General features: G+C 37.5%; 1 protein-coding gene across 2 annotated transcripts in view; it reads right to left on the bottom strand.

Annotated features, from left to right (window-relative positions):
* The window catches only part of LOC127430095 (neurobeachin-like), a 401,279-nt gene that overhangs the window by 26,163 nt on the left and 354,172 nt on the right, over positions 1–20,944 (bottom strand). For both annotated transcript variants that reach the window (XM_051679563.1, XM_051679564.1), the window contains exon 48: positions 7,186–7,356. In XM_051679563.1, coding sequence (XP_051535523.1) covers positions 7,186–7,356 — 171 coding nt within the window. The remainder of the gene's footprint in view (positions 1–7,185; positions 7,357–20,944) is intronic.

Raw genomic sequence — 20,944 nt, 5'->3', positions numbered from 1 at the left:
TGCAACACCACTCTTTGTCTATGACTATATTAAAAATACAGCACAGCTTTTTGTATCTTATTGCTTAAATAAAGTGTTTATTTATTTAGCGTAACAGTTATCACTAATTCAGGGCTGAAATTAAGATGCAAAGTGTAGGATTATTCATGAATGAAGCCATCAAATGAACACAACACCAAATTCCACAGATCAGAGAGAGCCCCCACCAAGCCATTAGAGAGTCATAAAACGAATCTATGGCGTGCCTAAATCGCTTAATCTCAAACTAGAGTTTGTAATGACAGAGATAACCCATATGGACAACCCTTCTTTGTTCCACAAACTTAAACCCTCTGTAAGACCAAATGGCCAAGTAAGACCTTGTGACCTTAAATGCATAAATCTGCGGCCATATCGGGAAATGGAGAATCGTGAAGGAATCCATGAATGTTGTACTTTCACTGAGTCAACCCTGTAAAATGTACAGAATTCATTTAGATCCACAATGTACACAATACCTAGCCTTGCTAGATAATTCCGAAAATTACTTTGACCTGTGATTACTTTTATAACTGACAAATTAATGATTATAGCTGATGTACCTTTTAAAATGTGTAGTGATTTGTAATCACTTCTAACTAACAAATCAATGATTATAATCTTTAAATCTTGTACTATTCAAGGCTTCACCTGTTAAAATACCCCGACAATCAGGTTTCTCATAACATGTAATGTATTATCCATGTTGTAATACCAAAGAATTAACCAGTATGATTGGTAATCAGGGATTTTCATGTTTTGTTACTTACACGTGTAATATTTATGAAAGTATGTCACATTTAGTATGTAAATGCTTACTCGTTTACGTAGAGAATGTTTACTCTTGCAAAGCTTTCAAGATATAAAAGTTAATGTTTAAACATAGGAGTGGTGGTGGTGTAGTGGACTAAAGCACTGAACTGGTAAGCAGAAGGTTGTTGGTTCAATCCCCACAGCCACCACCATTGTGTCCTTGAGCAAGGCACTTAACTCCAGGTTGCTCCAGGGGGATTGTCCCTGTAATAATGGCACTGTAAGTCACTTTGGATAAAAGCATCTGCCAAATGCATGAATGTAAACATTCACTATTTTTGAGTGGGAATTTTGCACACAAAGGATAGTAAATCAACTCTGAAAAGGATAGACCAGTGGACCATGTGACTCTGAAAAGTCATTTCTGATTGGCTCAAGACACCTTTTGGGGTGCAGCCAATTTCAGTTCAAATGTTTCTTCTCTCTGGCTTCTGCTCTTGGAACCATCACTTGGTCTCCTCTCTTCGGCTCTATTGCTTCTTCCTAATCCTCCGTGCCATGTAGAGTCCAAGGAAAACTCAGGACACAAAAGTCCCGAGGAAGCCTCTCACCCTCTGCTCTACGGTTCAGACATCCAACGGGAGTCACGAGTCCTTCTTGCAGAAGGCCTCGCTTCATCCAGACAATAACTATCCGATCATAACAGAAGTCCAAAACATTGATGGAATGAACTTTCTACAAAGAGCCAAAGAACCAAGCAACACAAAGAACGCAACGCAAGGAAACGCAACGACACGCAAGTACATCTCCAGACTTTTGCTCAAAGTGCTGGTGTATTAGTTTAATACTTTGGGTAATCTGACTGCAAATCGATGTAGACTCAAAGAAGGATAAATGGTTTTTAAGGCATTGTCACCAGACTCCATAAAGTTCATTTTCTCTGTAATGATAATTTATTTCACATTCTGTCACTACTCACCAACCTGTTTCATGTTTTATATATTAGATTAGTTTATGTTTAGAATAGCAATAAAGTTTGTCTGTATTCAAAGATAATTTGACTGTGGTATATTTTGTTAATTAATCTCATCCCTGTTTTTAAAAGATTTTGCTTCAAAGCTGTACCTAAATATGTGTAATATTATTTTCAATAAGCCATGAGAATAATATTACTCCAATAAGTGAATTAATCATAATTCCATTATTTAAGCTAATTCCTTAAAATAGAAATTGTGAGGGGATATAACCGCAACTGTAATTTTGAAAGGGAGTGTAAATGTTTGATCACGTCAGAGATTTGCAGTAAATCTGTTTAACTTCAGTGGAAAGACCCTATTGCGTATCCAGAAACTGACACAAAATCCGCTCTGATCAAATTACGTTGTTATTGAAACATCTGCAGTGAACCTGTCACTTAAATATAGATTAATTTAGCTCCAAACGAGTCGAAAGTATAAGCGCCACTCCGTAAAGCCCTTACGTGAGTTGTCTGTAACTTGCATTGCTGAAGAATTGCTCTTTAAAAGAACTAGAGTGATAATACCATGCTGCAAACTGCTAAACGTGTTACTTTATTTGTGCATTAAGCTTCGCCTTGAACGCATTGAGATTACAAGCGCCACGTTGAGCTACGAGCTGGACGTGACAGCTGTGATTTGTGCATTGTGGAACGTGCTGACGTTCATAGGAATCTATGAAACCATGTTTCAGAAGTGCTAGAAAAAGATCATAAATCACTGGTGTTAGTTGCTATGACAATGAAAGTTCACAGGAAATCCTAAAGAGACTCTTCCGGGGCAACTAACTGTGCATGCACAAACTGCCAACGCCATATTGTCAATATAGCACAGCTAAGCTAATAACGTAGCACACCTAGGCTAATAGCATAGCACAGCACAGCTAAACTAACAAGTTAGCGGTCTTTCATTGAAAGCCTATACTAAACCCTAGCATCAAAAGCTAGCAGTTAGCATCCAGTGGCCTGTTGCAGTTAAATACAGATTGTGTTTGAACAAACTTTAAGCAATTTAACACTTAATCTTCTCAAACTTCAAACACACTTTTGTCTCTCTCTCTTATGCATTTTATTACATTTTTCTCCCTCTCCATTTCCCATAACACAAATTACTGTCTCTCAATGAGCAACTGAGTTTAAGTTAATTTAAGCTGAGTTTGAAGATCTGATTAAAACTGATCTTTTCTTCACATTTTCTTTATTACCACTTTTATAAATTCTTTATCAAAGCTGAACTACCTGATAATAATAAGTCTGTAACAGTGTACGTTTACAGAAAACTTACGGCTGCCTCTCATTCTTATTTATAACCTACCACCCATCAGTTTCCAATTTATTTTTAATTACTTATTGGCTGTTTTATTTTATTTAACTTTTGTGTGTTGGGCATTGAGCTGATTCTGTTCTATGTGGAGGGCCCCCACTCTAGACATAATCGACTCAGTCTCCTGGCCATACAGAATAAGACTTCCCCATTGTGGAATTTTAAATTGATAAAATCCCTCCAATAAAATTCTGTTACACAATCACGATCAACGAGCACCAAGCCTCAATCAGGATCCCTGTTATTGCTATTAAGCATAACAATGGTATTTATTGGTGGATTTTGTTCATTTAGTCTTTGTTTATTTTCCATTTCATTTTTAATTCTCTGTCTCTCTCTAACTTTTCTCTCCCTACTGTTTACATTCTACATCAAGAACTGTGTGAAAGACTTCTATGAACTGTGGCTTCATCAGCACCCACAGTCACCTAGAGGATCCAGATTAGCCAAGACACAAAGTGCCAATCTTCAAATGGGTCCACCGAAACCAAGTCGACAGAAACGAGCTCCAAGACCAGAAAAGGGGGGAGCTTGAAACAGTCTGACACAGTTTGAAACAGTCTGACACAGTTTATAACAGTCTAGCATACAGCTAAAACAGTCCGAACTGTTCTTACAACTTACCTTTAACGCACCAAAACACTATTGGGAAATAACTATTGGGTTTTCCTCATAGATAAGCACCCAACATTACTTTAAGGTACCCAAACCCTAGCTACCCTACACTAAGTCCATACAAGGTCACACTAACCACTCAAAACTGGTTATGTAACATACCCACATATTATGATAGGACACACTCAATAGGCAAAATGCTAAAGCTAATCCAATTAGCTAGCAAGAAAGTCAAGGGCATTATATCAGGATTGACTCCTTATGCTTTTCATTCACGAGCCACCATGAATTCATAGAGCGTTCAGAAAGCCTCGTGCGAATAAGACATTTATCCATGATATGCCATGATACTGTGGACAAAGAAACTGTCCCAACTAAATTGAAGGAGCTTACCATGTTATGCTACACAATTGAACCATGCAGATCAATTTCCAAAAGAACGTGATCCTTCATGTTTATGACTTAACATTTGGTACTTCCCGAGTGAAGAGTGTCAAACGAAACTCAGTCCTTCTGGTTTTAAATGGGCACCCCTTCACCCTTGGTTCTGAATCGCGACAGAAACAAGGCGGAAGGAATTCGCCTAACCTAACTGAACTGAACGATCTCTCGTATTCACGACGATTCACCTCAATCAAAACCAAATTACCCTTTACTGGTTTCCGAACCACTAAAGATAATTAAAGATGACTCTAAAACACGAACAATCATAGAAGTCTAAATAATGTCAAAACATCCCAAGAATCCTTTGAATGCTAGAACACTTACTGAATAATTCATTATTCTGCACCAGTGCTTTAGCTTTGATGGAGGTGTGGTCTTGTTGTTTGTTTGTGTTTATCTTCTTCTGCTTGTTTTCCAGCGATTGCAGATGTTTGCTTCCACTTCAAACTTCCGCAATTGAAGGGGGGAATATGTAGGATTATCCACGAACAAAGCCATCAGATGAACACAACACCAAATTCCACAGATCAGAGAGAGCCCCCACCAAGCCATTAGAGAGTCATAAATCGAATCCATGGCACATAAATTGCTGAAGGAGACCGTCTCTACCATTGCTGCATAATTTCAAACTAGGGTTTGTAATGACAGAGCTAACCCATATGGACAACCCTTCTTTGTTCCACAAACTTAAACCCTCTGTAAGACCAAATGGCCAAGTAAGACCTTGTGATCAGGTTTCTCATAACAAGTAATGTATTATCCATGTTGTAAAACCAATGAATTAACCAGTATGATTGGTAATCAGGGGTTTTCATGTTTTATTACTTACACGTGTAATATTTATGAAAGTATGTCACATTTAGTATGTAAATGCTTGCTTGTTTACGTAGAAGATGTTGATGACAACGAATGTCATGTCTCTTGCAATGCTTTCAAGATATAAAGTTCACGATTAAATATTCACTATTTTTGAGCGGGAATTTTGCACACAAAGGATCGTAAATCAACTCTGAAAAGGACAGACCAGTCAACCATGTGACTATGAAAAGTCATTTCTGATTGGCTCAGGACAACTTTTGGGGTGCGGCCAATTTCAGTTCAAATGTTTCCAAAACAGGAAGAATGTGTTTCTTCTCTCTGACTTCTGCTCTTGGAATCCTCTCTTGGAACCATCACTTGGTCTCCTCTCTTCAGCTCTATTGCTTCTTCCTAATCCTCCATGCCATGTAGAGTCCAAGGAAAACTCGGGACACAGAAGTCCCGAGGAAGCCTCTCACTCTCTGCTCTACGGTTCAGACATCCAATGGGAGTCACGAGTCCTTCTTACAGAAGGCCTTGCTTAATCCAGACAATAACTATCCGATCATAACAGAAGTCCAAAACATCAACGGAACGAATTTTCTACAAAGAGCCAAAGAACCAAGCAACACAAAGGCCGCAAAGCAAGGAAATGCAACGACATGCAAGTATATCTCCAGACATTTGCTCAAAGTGCTGGTGTATTAGTTAAATACTTTGGGTAATCCGACTGCAAATCGATGTAGACTCAAAGAAGGATAAATGGTTCTTAAGGCATTGTCACCAGACTCCATAAAGTTCATTTTCTCTGTATTGATCATCTATTTCACATTCTGTCACTACTCACCAACCTGTTTCATGTTTTATATGTTAGATTCATTTATGTTTAGAATAGCAATAAAGTTTGTCTGTATTCAAAGATAATTTGACTGTGGTATATTTTGATAAATAATCTCATCCCTGTTTTTAAAAGATTTTGCCTCAAAGTTGTACCTTTATATGTGTAATATTATTTTCAATAAGCCATGAGAATAATATTACTCTAATAAGTGAATGAATCATAATTCCCTTATTTAAGCTAATTCCTTAAAAAAGAAATTGTGAGCGGATTCAACGAGACGTTGTATTACGATTTTAATGGTGGAGAATTTTATTCAGACAAATAATCTAGTTATTTGTCATTTATCTAATTTATAATGGTTGTCGAACTCGACTAATTCCATTATAAATTTCCTGACATAATAATGTAGAATAAGAACAGTTTAAATTAATTCCTAGCTCACACACACTGTTTCCCTACATATAATGGTGGAGGTACACAGGCACTTCAACCCATCCCGAACATTTATACATTCCAAATTTCCTACATATATTGGTGGTCGAATGCAGACAAGATTCGTAAACAAATTAATTAATTATTTACATATAAATTCGCTACAAAAATGAACTAGATAAGTAAAGTTTGTGAAGACAAACTTTGATGTTGGCTGGACAAAGCCTGGTCTAAAAGACTGACAGATGGACAAATAGATAAAAAGACAGAAAGCCAGAGTGTGACAGTTATAGTATGTTGGCTTTGTAAAGACAACATAATAAGTCGAGCAGCTGAGTATCTCTTTTTCAGAGGACATATTTGCATGGCAAGATCTAACTGACACATATTGACATTGTCTAAAAGATATTCAACAGATATTTTTACAAGACATCAAGGGGCCTGAATAAATAATACATTTGTGAAAGTATCATTTTAAAAACATCACACACATACTTTTAGCTATAAAAGTGTAGTATGGACACTTCAGCTCATTTAGTGGTGACATTTATTAAGGTCTCAAGAGGCTGTGCCTTACAGTGATTTTACCACGTTAAAGGGGGTGCTCATAGACACAACGCAAAGCAGAGTGAAATCTGTGAAATGTACAGACTTGAATAATAATAATTGAAATAAACAATTCTTCTGCCAAGTAATATAGTTCACTAATCACTGTAGGCAGTTTAAGATTACTAAGCAACTTGGCACAATTAATAAAGAATGTGCGTTCACAGGCGTGCACTTAAAGGTGTTTTACAATGGTTTTAAACTGATGTATCTGATGTATGAATAGCATTTTACCACTCTACTAACGTTGTCAAATTACAAAAAAACGAGAAATGGTGTTAGTCACGAACTGCTGTTGTGGTGGTACTGTTGTTATGGTGATGTTGCCAAGTGACCTACCTCATATAGCGGGGGATCGCTGGCGAGGATATCGAGGTTTACGGAGCCCTCATAGGTCAGGTGGTGAAAGACATTGAGGGCACGTGCAGCCTCAGGGCCACGTTGCTTGTAGCCAAAAATAAGGTCAATCCACTGGTGCAGCTGACATGACACAAACTCGCTTTCCAGGGCCTGTCATAGAGAGTGGGGCAATTAGAGGTGAAAGGTACACACACACAACATGAACACAAACACACACACATATTGGTGCAGCTATACTTATGAGGACTCTCCATAGACATAATGATTTTTAGTTCGAACTATAGATTCTATCCCCTAACCCTAAACCTACCCCTAAACTTAACCCTCACAAAAATCTTTCTGCATTTTTACATAAAAAATAAAAACAAAAAAAACATTGTTTAGAATGTTTTTTAAATGATTTGAATAATGGGGGCACTAGAAATGTCCTCATAAACCACATTTGTAGCATAATACCTTTGTAATTACCAGTTTGTAACCTAAAAATCGTCTTTGTAAACCACCCAAACCCGCACACACACACACACACACACACACACACACACACACGTTGGTGCAGCTATCATTATGAGGACTCTCCATAGACATAATGATTTTTATATTGTACAAACTATAGATTCTATCCCCTAACCCTCAACCTAACCCTCACAAAAAAATGTCTGCATTTTTACATTTTTAATAAAACATTGTTTAGTATGTTTTTTAAGTGATATCAATTCTGGGGACACTACAAATATCCTCATAAACCACATTTACAGCATAATACCCGTGTAATTACCAGTTTGTAACCTAAAAAAAAAGTCATCGTAAACCACTTAAACCTGCCCACACACACACACACATACAAAGTTGCAGACGGAAACACAGACAAATATACACTCTGGCCAATGCTTCCTGTTTTAGAAGGCTTGCAACAGTCCGAGAGGCATATAAGTGGGTCCAAAAACAAAATAAATAAATAAAAACCCTCACACAGTTTTAACAGTTGCAATCTTTTTTTGAGAGACAATCATACTGCTTTAATGAAAAAAAAAAAAAAAAAAAAAAAAATAAAATATATATATATATATATATATATATATATATATATATATATATATATATATATATATATATAATATAAATATATGCAACATTAATATTATATATTATTTTAATATTATAAATAATCATTATGTATATATATATATATATATATATATATATATATATATATATATATATATATTGATTATCTATAATATTAATATTATATACATATTAATATACAGTGTGTATTATTATTATTATTATCAATAAGCCATTACATTTTGAAAAGTTCCTTTGAAATTTAAATATTCACTACTTTTTATCTTTGTTTTGGGCTGAGATTAAAATGCTATACGTTTCTAATTTTTGACACAATAACTAAATAATCATTAGACTACACACACACAAAAAAAAAACATAATATGCAAGATTAATATTATATATTATATTAATATTCTAAATAATCATATATATATATTGTATTATTATTAATATCAATAAGCCATTACATTTTATAAAGTTGTTTTGTGATTGAAATATTCACTACTTTTTCATATGAGATTGAGGGCTGAGATTAAAATGCAATGCTTTCCTACTCCTATTTTGCAAAAGGTTATTGTGCAAACAACACATTAAGTATCTAAATTAAAAGTTATCTGCATAAAAGTTACTTTACCTATAAACACCATTGTTTCCTGTTGAATGCATAGTGATGTAATGTCGTTGGGTGCTATTCTTTAGAGACCCCCCAAATAGTGCAGTTTAATTGGTAGACTTGATTTTAAAGAATAGATACAGTAACTGTATAGAAGTAGAGATGTGTGAATATGAGTAAAAAATAAAAACAATAATAGGAAATCTACTCTTGCCCCTAGGTTTATTATTTACTGTAAGCATTCCTCCCATATTAAAAAAAAAACAACAACAAAAAAAAAAAAAAACAAAAAAGAAAAGAAAGAAAAAGGAAAAGGAAAAGGAAATGTCCAGTCATGGGTTCCAAATATTCGGTATTCTGATGAGAACCTGAGTACCACCTACTAAGAGTTATTGCTTATAGTTCTCAACAATGTACAAAACTGCTTTATTATAGGTATCCAAAACCTTAGAATGGTTGTCATACTGAGATAACAAATTAATTATAAGGAAAGAATGAACAAAGAGCACAGAACAGCACACAAATACACACTCTCTTTCTTTCACAAGCTCTCACATTCACAAACACACTCAGGGCCCCGCTGTTGGAATTTACACAATCACTCTCACATCAGGAATAACAGCTATTACCAACAGAGCAAGCCATGGTGCGCAGGGGCTGAGTTACCCCCAGGGCATGTCATTACAATCAAAAGTGACACAAGCAAAGATGGGAACACTAGTGAAAGAAAGAGAGGAAGAAATGGCGGGAGGGGATGGGAGAGAGAGAGAAAGGGAACACAAAGACAAGAAGGGAAAGAGGGGATTAAATGAGACGGAGGGAAAAAGAGCAGCAGCAGAAAGAGAGAGAAAAGCAGAAAGAAAAGACAAGACCTAAGGATAAAACAGAGCTGTAGACTGTTTAAAAATGTATGTGCTGCTCAACCCCAATAAAAAATACTCTTAAAATTCATTGAAATACCAGTCATTCCAAAAATCGAGTAAATCAAATTAAAAACAAGCCCAAAATGAGGTTAATATTGTTGAAAATGGATGTAAACATACCCACAGTTTGAATGAAAGGGATTGTTCAGCCATAAAGAATGCTGTCATAATTTAATTATCCTTATGTCATTTTAAACCTGCATTATTTTCTTTGTTTTTTTTTTTTAATATATTTTGTGAATAGTTTCTCATGCGTCTTGTGACAAATCCTCATAGATATCAAATCTGGCACGTCTTTGCCGTCCATATTTGAATGTACGCAAGCGCAAATAAGATTTGAAAGCTGAAGTGAAGATTTTCAGCAAATACTGCTTTAAACTTCAATTTATTTCTCACACAAACCTATTGCATGGCTTCAGAAGTATTGTCTTACAGTTAGCAAATCATATCGACTGCTTTAGTGGTGCTTGATTGTCATTTTTGGAGTCCCCATTCCCCATTTTGCTGTATATGGAAATAACTAGTTTGGACATTCTTTAAAATATATTCTTATTTGTTCCACAGAATAAAAAAATCACACAGGTTTGGAACAATATGCGATGAGCACTGGCATAGAACTGGGGGAGACGGGGGTGGGCACATGTCTCCCCAGTGCTGTGAAGGGGGTGCTTTGTCCCGGGTCAAGCGCCCCCTGCAGGAATAAAACACCCAAGACAGTCTGTGGCAGACAATGTGCAATTTCGATCTTTAGGTGTGTAACCCACACAAAACTCTCGTATGAATTTAGAAAACATGAAATATATCACATGACTCATATGTGGAGTCAGTGAAGATGTTAAAGGCATCCACAGAAGACAACGGATGTAAAACAAGCAGACAGAAGTCCTAGAACTAGACACATTCTATAAATGGGACAGGGTGCTCCACTAGTCATCCAACAACAAACTAGTAAATTTAATATTTTAAGCTGTGGTGATTTTAAAGTGAAGAATTAAAGATGCCACTTTTTGTAATGTTTAAGCATGCTGACAGCGTATGGTGCATTTGCATGCTATCAGCGACAGCATTGAAAAGTTGCGTCTTAAATCGTCCTCATTATTTAAAGCATTGCTTCTGTATAAATTCACCGCATTCAACAATAAATGTCCATTTTAGTCATGATCGGACCTTACATGGCCTGCTGTAAAGCAATGTTCAAGTTATTATGCATACCTAGCAAACACAGAACATTGTCTCAACATTGACAACCTTTGACTGATGTTGCGACAACGTGGCGAGAAGGTTGGCAATTTTACATTGTGTGATGAAGGTTTTCACCACGCTGTCAGTTGGGCCGCCTGAAGCAGATCTGCTGTGATTCATCGAGGATATGTGAGTAGCCTATTGCTTTTCACTTCTGTGTCAGTGAAATAAAATGAGTAAATATTGAAACAAAACCTATAATTTGGGAGTTAAAATGTGTAAAATGTACCGATGTAATATTTAAATTGTTTCATTGTTCTAGGGTGACCATACGTCCTCTTTTTACCGGACATGTCCTCTTTTTCGGACCTTAAAAAAGCATCCGGCCAGGATTTCTATATTTGCGAATATGTCTGGGATTCGGTTTTAGTTGCATAATGATGTGCATCTGGTCTAATACTTCACTGTGTGCGCGCATATTTGCATTGCTTTAACCCCTCTTTGTAAGTCCCGCCTTCTCGCACACCAATTGGTCGATTATAAGAGGCTTGCAGCAACTATTGGCCAAATTCCTGCCTGTCAATCTCTCCGTGAATGCACGAAGCGCTGCTGTGTTTGGCATCAAACAGTTGCTTGACAGTAGCAGCAAATGACAGCTGAGTGGATACAATGCCCAAACGAAAGTGCAAATTTACAGAAGATTTGCACAAAAAATTCCCATGCTTTCGTCCAGGTCGAGATCCATGGGAAGCAGAATGTATGACATGTAAAGCTGGCACTTATGTGTCAGTTGCTAATAAAGGTGCAAGTGATTTAGAATCACACATTAGCTCTGCGAAGCATAAAGGGTCAGCAAAAGATGAAAGTTCATCAGGTAAATTAACGGACTACTTTTTGCGTCAAGGTAAAATTGTTATCACATTGCTTCATTTTCCATGGCCATTCAAAATAATAATAATAGTAAATGAAGGTACACTCATAGCATCAAATATTTTATTTTAGTACATGGACATTCAAAAGATTGTTGGTAATTTTTATTTATTTATATATATTTATGTTACATGTTACTGTTGTGAGTGATGTCACTAAGGAATTTTCCCTTGGGAGCTTAATAGAGGAGCTACATCACGTTTCTACAGCTTATCAAGAAAACAGTTAGAAACGCTTTGACAGATGAAACATAAATCCAATAAATACACAATTACATGCCATGTCAATGTTTTTTCTTTTTTTTTTTCTTTTTTTGAGGTTAGGGTATTTTGACAAGAAATGCTAACAAATGTAGCATTTAACATCGTACAAAAATCTACAACCAGGGTTGGGAAGGTTACTTTTGAAATGTATTCCACTACAGATTACAGAATACATGCTGTAAAATGTAATTTGTAACGTATTCTGTTAGATTACTCAAGGTCAGTAACGTATTCTGAATAATTGGATTACTTCTTCAGCACTTGTAGATTTTTTCACTTGTTTTGACTATAATAACTCTGCCAGTACAGTAAGACAAAATACACATGTTAAAAATACATTCTCTGAAAAACCTAACTCTTAAGCAGTGTTGTTTCTAAAACAAGATAAATCTAATTAATTTTGTTTTAAGGATTTTTAGATATTTTTACAGGAATACAAAAATTATTATCAAGAATAAGATTTATGCCGTAATATCAAAGGTGTTACTAGAAAAAAGAAATCATGATCCAACGTGAATTTTCTTGATATAAAAATATGATCATGCCTGGTAACATGCATGTAAAATGGCTAGAAATAGCATTTTAGCTTAGCATAAAGCTGACAATTTACACAAGGTTTATTTCTATTTCTTCTGCTCCAAACTTCAACCTTACTTCTCTGTCTATTCGTATGAATGTAACACATCATAAGAAAGTGTTTCACCGCTGTTCAAATGCACTTTGAATCGCATCATTTATATGTATACATTTTTCCATCTGAAAGGACTAAATATTAAATGAAACAAATGACAATAAAATGCAAAGTAATCTCTTCAGTAATCAAAATACTTTTTGAATGTAACTGTAATCTTCTAATTACCAATGATTTAAACTGTAACTGTAGTGGAATACAGTTACTTATATTTTGTATTTTAAATACGTAATCCCGTTACATGTAATCCGTTACTCCCCAACCCTGGCTACAACCAATATATCTATGATGAAAATGCATGTTGGAGCATAACTTTTGTTTCTTAGTAAGACCTTTGATATTAGAGCAAAGATGTACTGCAAAAATGTTATTCTAAATGAGAATTTAAATATTGTTTTTCTGTAAAAAAATCCTTAAAGCAAGATAAATTTAAGTGAATTTTCTTAATTTATTTACTTTTATAGTCAAAACAAGTGAAAAATATGCCAGTACTGACGAAGTAATCCAAAGTATTTAAATTACGTTACTGACTTTGAGTAATCTAATGGAATACGTTACAAATTACATTTTACAGTATGTATTCTGTAATCTGTAGTGGAATACTTTTTAAAAGTAACCTTCCCAACCCTGCATATATATATATAGTATTATTTTTCCTAGGATCATCATGGACATTCAGTTGCAATGGAAGCATGCCAGATATTGGAAGACAAAGTTAAAATATTGTAATTATTTTTGGTGTTTTTTTTTTTCAAAAGTTTCATAAAATTGCTTGCAATTTTGCAATTGTTAACATAATTGCTTGCCTTTCAGATGATGACATTGTTCAAAGGTCAAGTGGTGCTTTAAATAACAGTAAGTAATTGTATTTTTTGTACAAGCATGTCAACCTTCTAAATGGAAGTTCAGTGAGGGTCACTGGGATGAACCAAAATCCCCACCACAAGCTTTATGCAGAGCTAATTTGGAACAGCATGAGCACAAACATGTGAAGCATCGAGGACTGGAACTAACTGTTGTGTAATGTAATTTTACACTGATCAGCTGTATATTAATCAGTGTGAGTGCTCTTGTTTTGTTTAATGTACTGTACAGCTGGTATAGTTCCCTATCTATCACTCACTTGATGTTGTGTCGATGTAGTGACACTAGGGGTCACTCTTGGGAGCCCCAAACACCTCTGCTTTTTTGAAAAAAGGCCAATGAGAATTGGCGAGTGGAATTTGCATGCCACTCCCCAGGACATACGGGTATAAAAGGTGCTGGTATGCAACCACTGATTCAGATTTTCTCTTCGGAGCCGAGCAGTTCTATTCATTGAGCTGAATTCATCCGCCGAGTTCATTCACCTCTCTCTGCTGGATCTTACGGCGCATTTCAGCGGCTTCTCCCCCTCTGCATCTGTGGTTAGCAGAGAACGCCCCTAGTCGCTTCGGCAGAACATTTAAAAGAGTATATTCTAAAAGAGTATATTTTTTTCTGAAAGAGCGGCACACACGGAACGTCTTTTTAAAGATGCCTTTCCATTTGTGTGTTATTCCTGGTTGTGGTCGTTATCTCTCCGCTTCCGACGGCCACAATCGCTGTCTTACGTGTCTGGGCACTGCCCATGTGGAGACATCGTTCATGGATGAGTCATGTCCTCATTGCGAGAACATGACCATGGCAATGCTGTGGTCGTGGCTTGCTTTCTCCCCGCACCGGTCCTTCTATCTACGGGTTTGAGGCCACGTCGGTTAGCACTGGGGGTGATTTGGGGACATCAATGGGACCACCTCCACCGGGTATCCCCCCACAGACCTCCCATTCCCCAGCACACTCGCTTGCCCTCCAGCGGTAGATCCCCCGCCCCTGTGTGCCCAGCTGTGACACAAACACGCCCCCACGGGATTGGTTCCAGTGGACTACGGGGACAAGATTCTTCCTCCCCCCTCCTCGACCAATCTTATGGTGGGCGGCAGGAGCCAGGTAAGTGCTTCAATGTCCCTAGATTCAGCACGGCCATGGGGCTCGAGTCCCCTCGATGTGGCACCACGTGCTCCGCCCCGCCACGAGACCCCACCCACCATCACGTCCGATGTGATCATTCCCTTGGTCCCCCACGTCCAGAGTTTGGGTGCATGGCTCGCGCTTTCCAACCCGTCGCGATGGATGACCCAGACCGTCTGACTCGGCTACGCGATTCAGTTCGCCAGTTACCTGCTCAGGTTCAGCGGCGTCCGCTTCACCTTGGTGAAGGGCGAGAATGCCGCTACCTTGCGTGTGGAGATTGCTACCCTTCTGCGCAAGGGTGCAATAGAGCCTGTCCCTCCAGCCGAGATGAAGAAAGGGTTCTACAGCCCTTACTTCATCATACCGAAGACGGTGGGTTGCGACCAATCCTGGACCTGCGAGTACTGAACCGGGCTTTGCACAGACTCCTGTTCAAGATGCTGATGCAAAAATGCATTCTAGTGAGCGTCCGGCATCAAGATTGGTTCACGGTGGTAGACCTGAAGGACGCGTACTTTCACGTCTCGGTCTTACCTCAACACAGACCCTTCCTTCCTTGGTGTTGCTGTGTCTGGTGCGAGCTTTACGCATCTATTTGGATCACACGCAGAGCTTTAGAAGCTCCGAGCAGCTCTTTGTATGCTTTGGTGGACAGCGGAAAGGAAGCGCTGTCTCCAAACAGAGGATCGCCCACTGGGTCATTGATGTCATCGCGATGGCATATCAGGCTCAGGACGTGCCACCCCCTCCGGGGTTACGAGCCCACTCTACCAGGAGTGTGGTGGCCTCCTGGGCCCTGGCCAGTGGCGCCTCTTTGGCAGACATCTGCAGAGCAGCGGGCTGGGCAACACCCAACACCTTTACGAGGTTCTACAATCTCCAGGTTGAGTCGGTTTCGTCCCATGTAGTGGCAGGCACAAGCAGGTAAGTTCTGGGACAGCTGGCCAGGTGTACCGCTTGCGCATAGCGCCTTTCCCCTCCTTTGGGGGAAGACGTGTGCTCTTGACTCCCAGTAGCGTTCACAGACTGTGATCCCTGGATGACTTCCTCCTTAGCCCTGTGGCAGTAGAGTTTGCGGAGAAACTCGCTGCCAGCTCAGTAAGTGCGCTGGTAAGGCCCTGTACTGAGGTAGGTGCTCCGCATGTGGTGGTTCCCCATAGGTAACCCCATGTGTTATATCTTCCGTAAAATCATTTCCCTCTTGGTAAACTACGTCTTCCTTGAGCAGAGGGCCCTCTGCTCCAGTCGCCATGCTTGTAGAAACTCCTCCCCCCTTGGAAAGGACCTACCATGCGACTATCCACATGACATAGTTCCGACAAGACTCGGTAAGACCATGTGATATATTTCCACTTGAAGTACTCCCCCCCCTTTTTTTGGGTGGGGTGTTGTCTCTGCGGTGTCTTCCCCTTGGGAGTGACACCCCCCCCCCCCGATGTAGACACTTAGGGCTCCCAGTCAGTTAACAAATTCCATTTTTGGGGAGAAAAGAGAAGGAAAAGAAGCCTCGGCTGGGCTAGCCTGTCCACCTATTCGTTGGGCAGTCGACTTGTTCCTGAAGGACTGTTCGACGCTCATAAAGAACGTTGGGGGAGGTTACGTGACGGCCTGGTGCGCTGGTTACGAGGCACACAGCAGTCTGCCCGTCACACACCGCCACTTCACGTAACACCGTTCAGTTAGTTGTGGCGTTTTGTATAGGGACCCCTAGTGTCACTACATCGACACAACATGAGTGACAGATAGGGAACGTCATAGTTACTTTCGTAACCTCCGTTCCCTGATGGAGGGAAGGAGACGTTGTGTCCCTCTTGCCACAACGCTGAACTACCCGCTGAAATGGCTGGGACCTGGTCTCGGCTCCTCAGCACAAAACCTGAATGAGTGGTTGCATACCAGCTCCTTTTATACCCGTATGTCCGGGAGAGTGGCAAGCAAATTCCACTCGGCAATTCTCATTGGCCTTTTTTCAAAAAAGCAGAGGTGTTTGGGGCTCCCAAGAGTGACCCCTAGTGTCACTACATCGACACAACATCGAGTGAGTGACATCTCTCTTAAAAAAAAGTGTTTTCTCTCTTCAAAAAAAAATTTTTTTCTCTCTTCAAACATTTTTTTTCTCTCTTCAAAAAAAACTTTTTTTTCTCTCTTCAAAAAAATTTTTTTTGTCTCTTCAAAAAAAAAAACAATTTTCTCTCAAAAATTGTTTTTCTCTCTTAAAAAAAAAAATGCATGCGGTACCAACCTTGGCCACCAGGTGCCACTATCAATAAACATGTAATCTTATGCTTTTAATGCTTTCTCTGTTGCTATATAGCTAAATAATACATTTATTATTTATTTAAGGGTTTGCAAACCTTAATCAAGACAAAATCAGGTTACATATTTTTGATATGGCATTCGTTGTCGTGTAACAACTGGAGTTATTTTTTTTGTTTGAAATTGTTGGTCTTTCTAAACCATCTATGCCGTTTGCTCAGTGTTACATGGTGGAAGCGAAGGAATGTATTAAGGAAAACGGGAAACATGGGGAAATTATTATTATGTCTGTCCTTTTGAAGTGTTAGGGGTACATCTGGTAATGTTAATATTGTTGTAAGTTATCTAATTTCTAAATGAAAAGATCATTTATAAATTAAATCCTCGCGACTGAACGGGGATGTCATGTGCAGACTTTCATGGTGGAATTTAATTATAATAATATATTTTAATATAACAAGTTGTCTATGCATTTGAAACACACTGTCTACCGCAGAAGTGAAGAGTTCCAGATGAAGAATGTCAAATAAATATCCAAATATTGTTGGTCTGTCTAAACATGAGCTAGATAGTTACGCCGATGTAAAATGCTCATCCCAAACTAAGTTCGACATTTTAAATTTTACAGTGACCAACTAGACATGGCCAGCACGTGCTCTGAAATGTAGCGCTTCAACTCTTCTCAGTATCATTTTCTGTCACTTCTGCATTCTCCTGTCCCATCAAAGGCCTAAAATAAAATAAAAATATGTTTAAATGTCTCAAGTTTTAGGTGTAACTAGGGTAGTGTCAGCACTATACTAATGTTATGTATTTCTTTTTCAGCTGTTCAGTCATCAGTCAGGCTGTTTGAGCTGCCAGTAAGGAGAAGGAGACAATAACTTAAGTATTTTAGTTTTTAAGGTTGTAACGTTTATCATTTTAATTTATTAAATTTTTTAGCTAAGGTATAATTCATAAAGGAATATTGTGGGTTAATTTAAGATTAATCAGCAGCATTTGTAACAATGCTGATTATCTCAAAAAATAATTTATTAAAAAAACAAATGTTAAAATCAAGGTTACAGTGGAAGTGAATGGGGCCAACTTTTAGAAGTTATAAAAGGCAGAAATGTGAAGCTTATAATTTTATAAAAACACTTGCATTATTTATTCTATTAAAAGTTGTGTTTTATTTGAGCTGTTAAGTTTAAATCAGCAATTTTATGGTCATTTTACGGTTTACCGCATTACATCATTGTGGCAACAAACTTTACACAGAAAAGATTAATAAGCAATTTTCTCACACTAAAATCATGTTAACATGCATATTGTTCAGGTCTTGTGGCTATACTTTTGAAACAGTATTGTTTACAGACTGGCCTAATTCACTTCCATTTTAAGTGCCTCACTGTAACTCAGATTTTTGCTAACTATACAATAATTACAGTACCATTGTAATATGTATTAATAAAGTTAAACCTGTGACCCTCTGTTGCCTGTGTTTTACTCTCCAAAGTTGAAACTGACACATTGATTAGAATTGATTTATTTATTGTTAAACATAACTTATATAAAAAAATAAAAAATAAAAAATAAAATAAAAAAAAAGTTAAATATTAACAATATTACAAATTTTATTACATTATTTGTTATTTTATTTTGAGGCTTTGTGTGTGATTGTGTATTTTTACCCATAATATATACAAGAACAGGAAGAAATAATGGGTAATCAAGTTGTGTGTTGCAGTGGCATTAGTAATAAACAAATGTGGCTGGAACGTCGTCTCGCGGTCGCTGAATGTTGCGCAACAACAATTTCTACATGGACACAACATGAAGAACACGTCTCGAACAACGTTGCAATGATAAAAATGGAACGTGGCAGTGACATCGCCACAACGTAAGTGTGTTTGCTGGGCAGTCCACATGTTTATTTGTAAGGTGTTGTGGACAGAATTTAGAGTCTGTTGCTGATTCTTTATGTTAGGGTGTCTGACTGAACAACGAATTGCTTTAATAAACTGATGCAGAAGAAAAAACTGTTTAATGCCGTGAACTACATGTTGCGCACCCACAATAATCTTAAATTATTGCACTTTTTAAGAACTCTGTTTACACTTAAGCACATCACTGAGCTCGGGATGTGTATAAGTGGTGTTGTGCCCTAGACTGGAGTGTCTCTAATTACCTCCTTTGTGTGTGTGTGTGTATTTATCAGTTTTCTTATTATAGGGCTTCCCTTAGCGTCCACATATCCCCCAGAAATATGTCCACTTAGACGTTTAGACAATTGTTATATAATATGCAAACCAAATCTAAACCACTGGTGATGAGTATGGTAAATAATGACAGACTTTTCATTTTTGAGTGTACTGTCCCTTTAAAAACCAGACTGTAGAGATTTTTGTCCACAATATTTGTTCATTATCCTAGTTTTTGTTAAGATTTACCTGAAAGAACAATAAACCTCGAGACCTGGACAGGTTTTGCATCATGTAAAGAGCATATACCAAATAGCTTGATAGAGCTGAGATGTCTCGAGGACTTGAATGCCTTTTTGTAGGAAATCTTGCTTTAACAGACAGCTAAACGCAGGCCCACTTGTATGATTTTTAGATATCTGCATGTTTGCATGAGTGTGTTTGTCTGAAATCTACTGTTATTGCAGCATTTTTTGCTTGTGCCTATACAATACACAACCAATGGCATTGAACTAGCACTCACTTGTCCATTCTCAATTTACACACACTGAAGCATATACAATTCCCATATCTTCCTTTGGGCCCCTATGTTTTTATGGGTTTATGAGCTAGACAGAGCCAGAGCTGGTACCCCACACTAGTCTACAGGGATTGGTGGACACAAACACATCTGTGAGGTCTTGTCTGCTGAGAGCCAAATCATGATTGATGAAGCCAGCATTAGGGTAACATTATAAGGGACAGTGGCTTGGCCTGTCCTTCAATGACATCATTCAGGTCAGAGGTAGATTACATTAGTATCAAGCAATGCACTATATTACGCCCTTCACAATGAAAGAGCAGCACACAGAGGCCTGCGGAAGACCAGGATGCTGTATCATATGATCAAATTATTGTGATGTCAGGGTTACAAATAGATTTGAAGTATGAGGATTAACGATTCAATCTTGGGCTGAACGACGAAATATACTTGCCAGTTCAGAAGTATGTGAACACAGACACTCCTGGCTATGCAAGCTCAATTTCATGTGAATTTGCTTTCCAAAATTTGTCACACTGCAATTCATAACACAACGCAAGAATGTGTTGCATTCACAACGTTGCCACAAGGGGCACCACAGCGGACATTAGTGTGAACTGTCCACTTCTATGGTGAATTTTCTCTTTCATGCCAATTAATATCGTAGCAGAGCAACAATTTAAAGAGAATATTGTTGAGCAAGTAAGTAAAGTCAATAATTTTATAAAGAAAATATATTTATACAACTTTAATTTTATTATATAATATTTACAGTTTATAAATACTTGATATTAGGGCTGTCAATTGATTCAAATAATTACATTATGTGCCAATTAAATAATCAGATGAATCACAAATAATCACATCTAGAAATATTTTCTGAGAAAGGTCCTCAAAAAACAATAATTCTATATATAATTATTAAATAGTTTTATTTAAATAATTATAAATATTACAAATATTATAAAAATAATAATTCAGAACATGTAAATACATTACATTATTGTGGTAGACAATCAAAGCATTGATAAGACAATACAAAAATAAATATTGTTTATTTACATATCATTTCCATATCTATAACATAAGCCTATTATTGGCCACCAATCCACAG

The sequence above is a fragment of the Myxocyprinus asiaticus genome, chromosome 39 (assembly GCF_019703515.2).
Source record: "Myxocyprinus asiaticus isolate MX2 ecotype Aquarium Trade chromosome 39, UBuf_Myxa_2, whole genome shotgun sequence".
Taxonomy (NCBI): domain Eukaryota; kingdom Metazoa; phylum Chordata; class Actinopteri; order Cypriniformes; family Catostomidae; genus Myxocyprinus; species Myxocyprinus asiaticus.
Note: the sequence above shows the minus strand (reverse complement) of the source record. Positions and strands in the feature narration are given on the sequence as shown.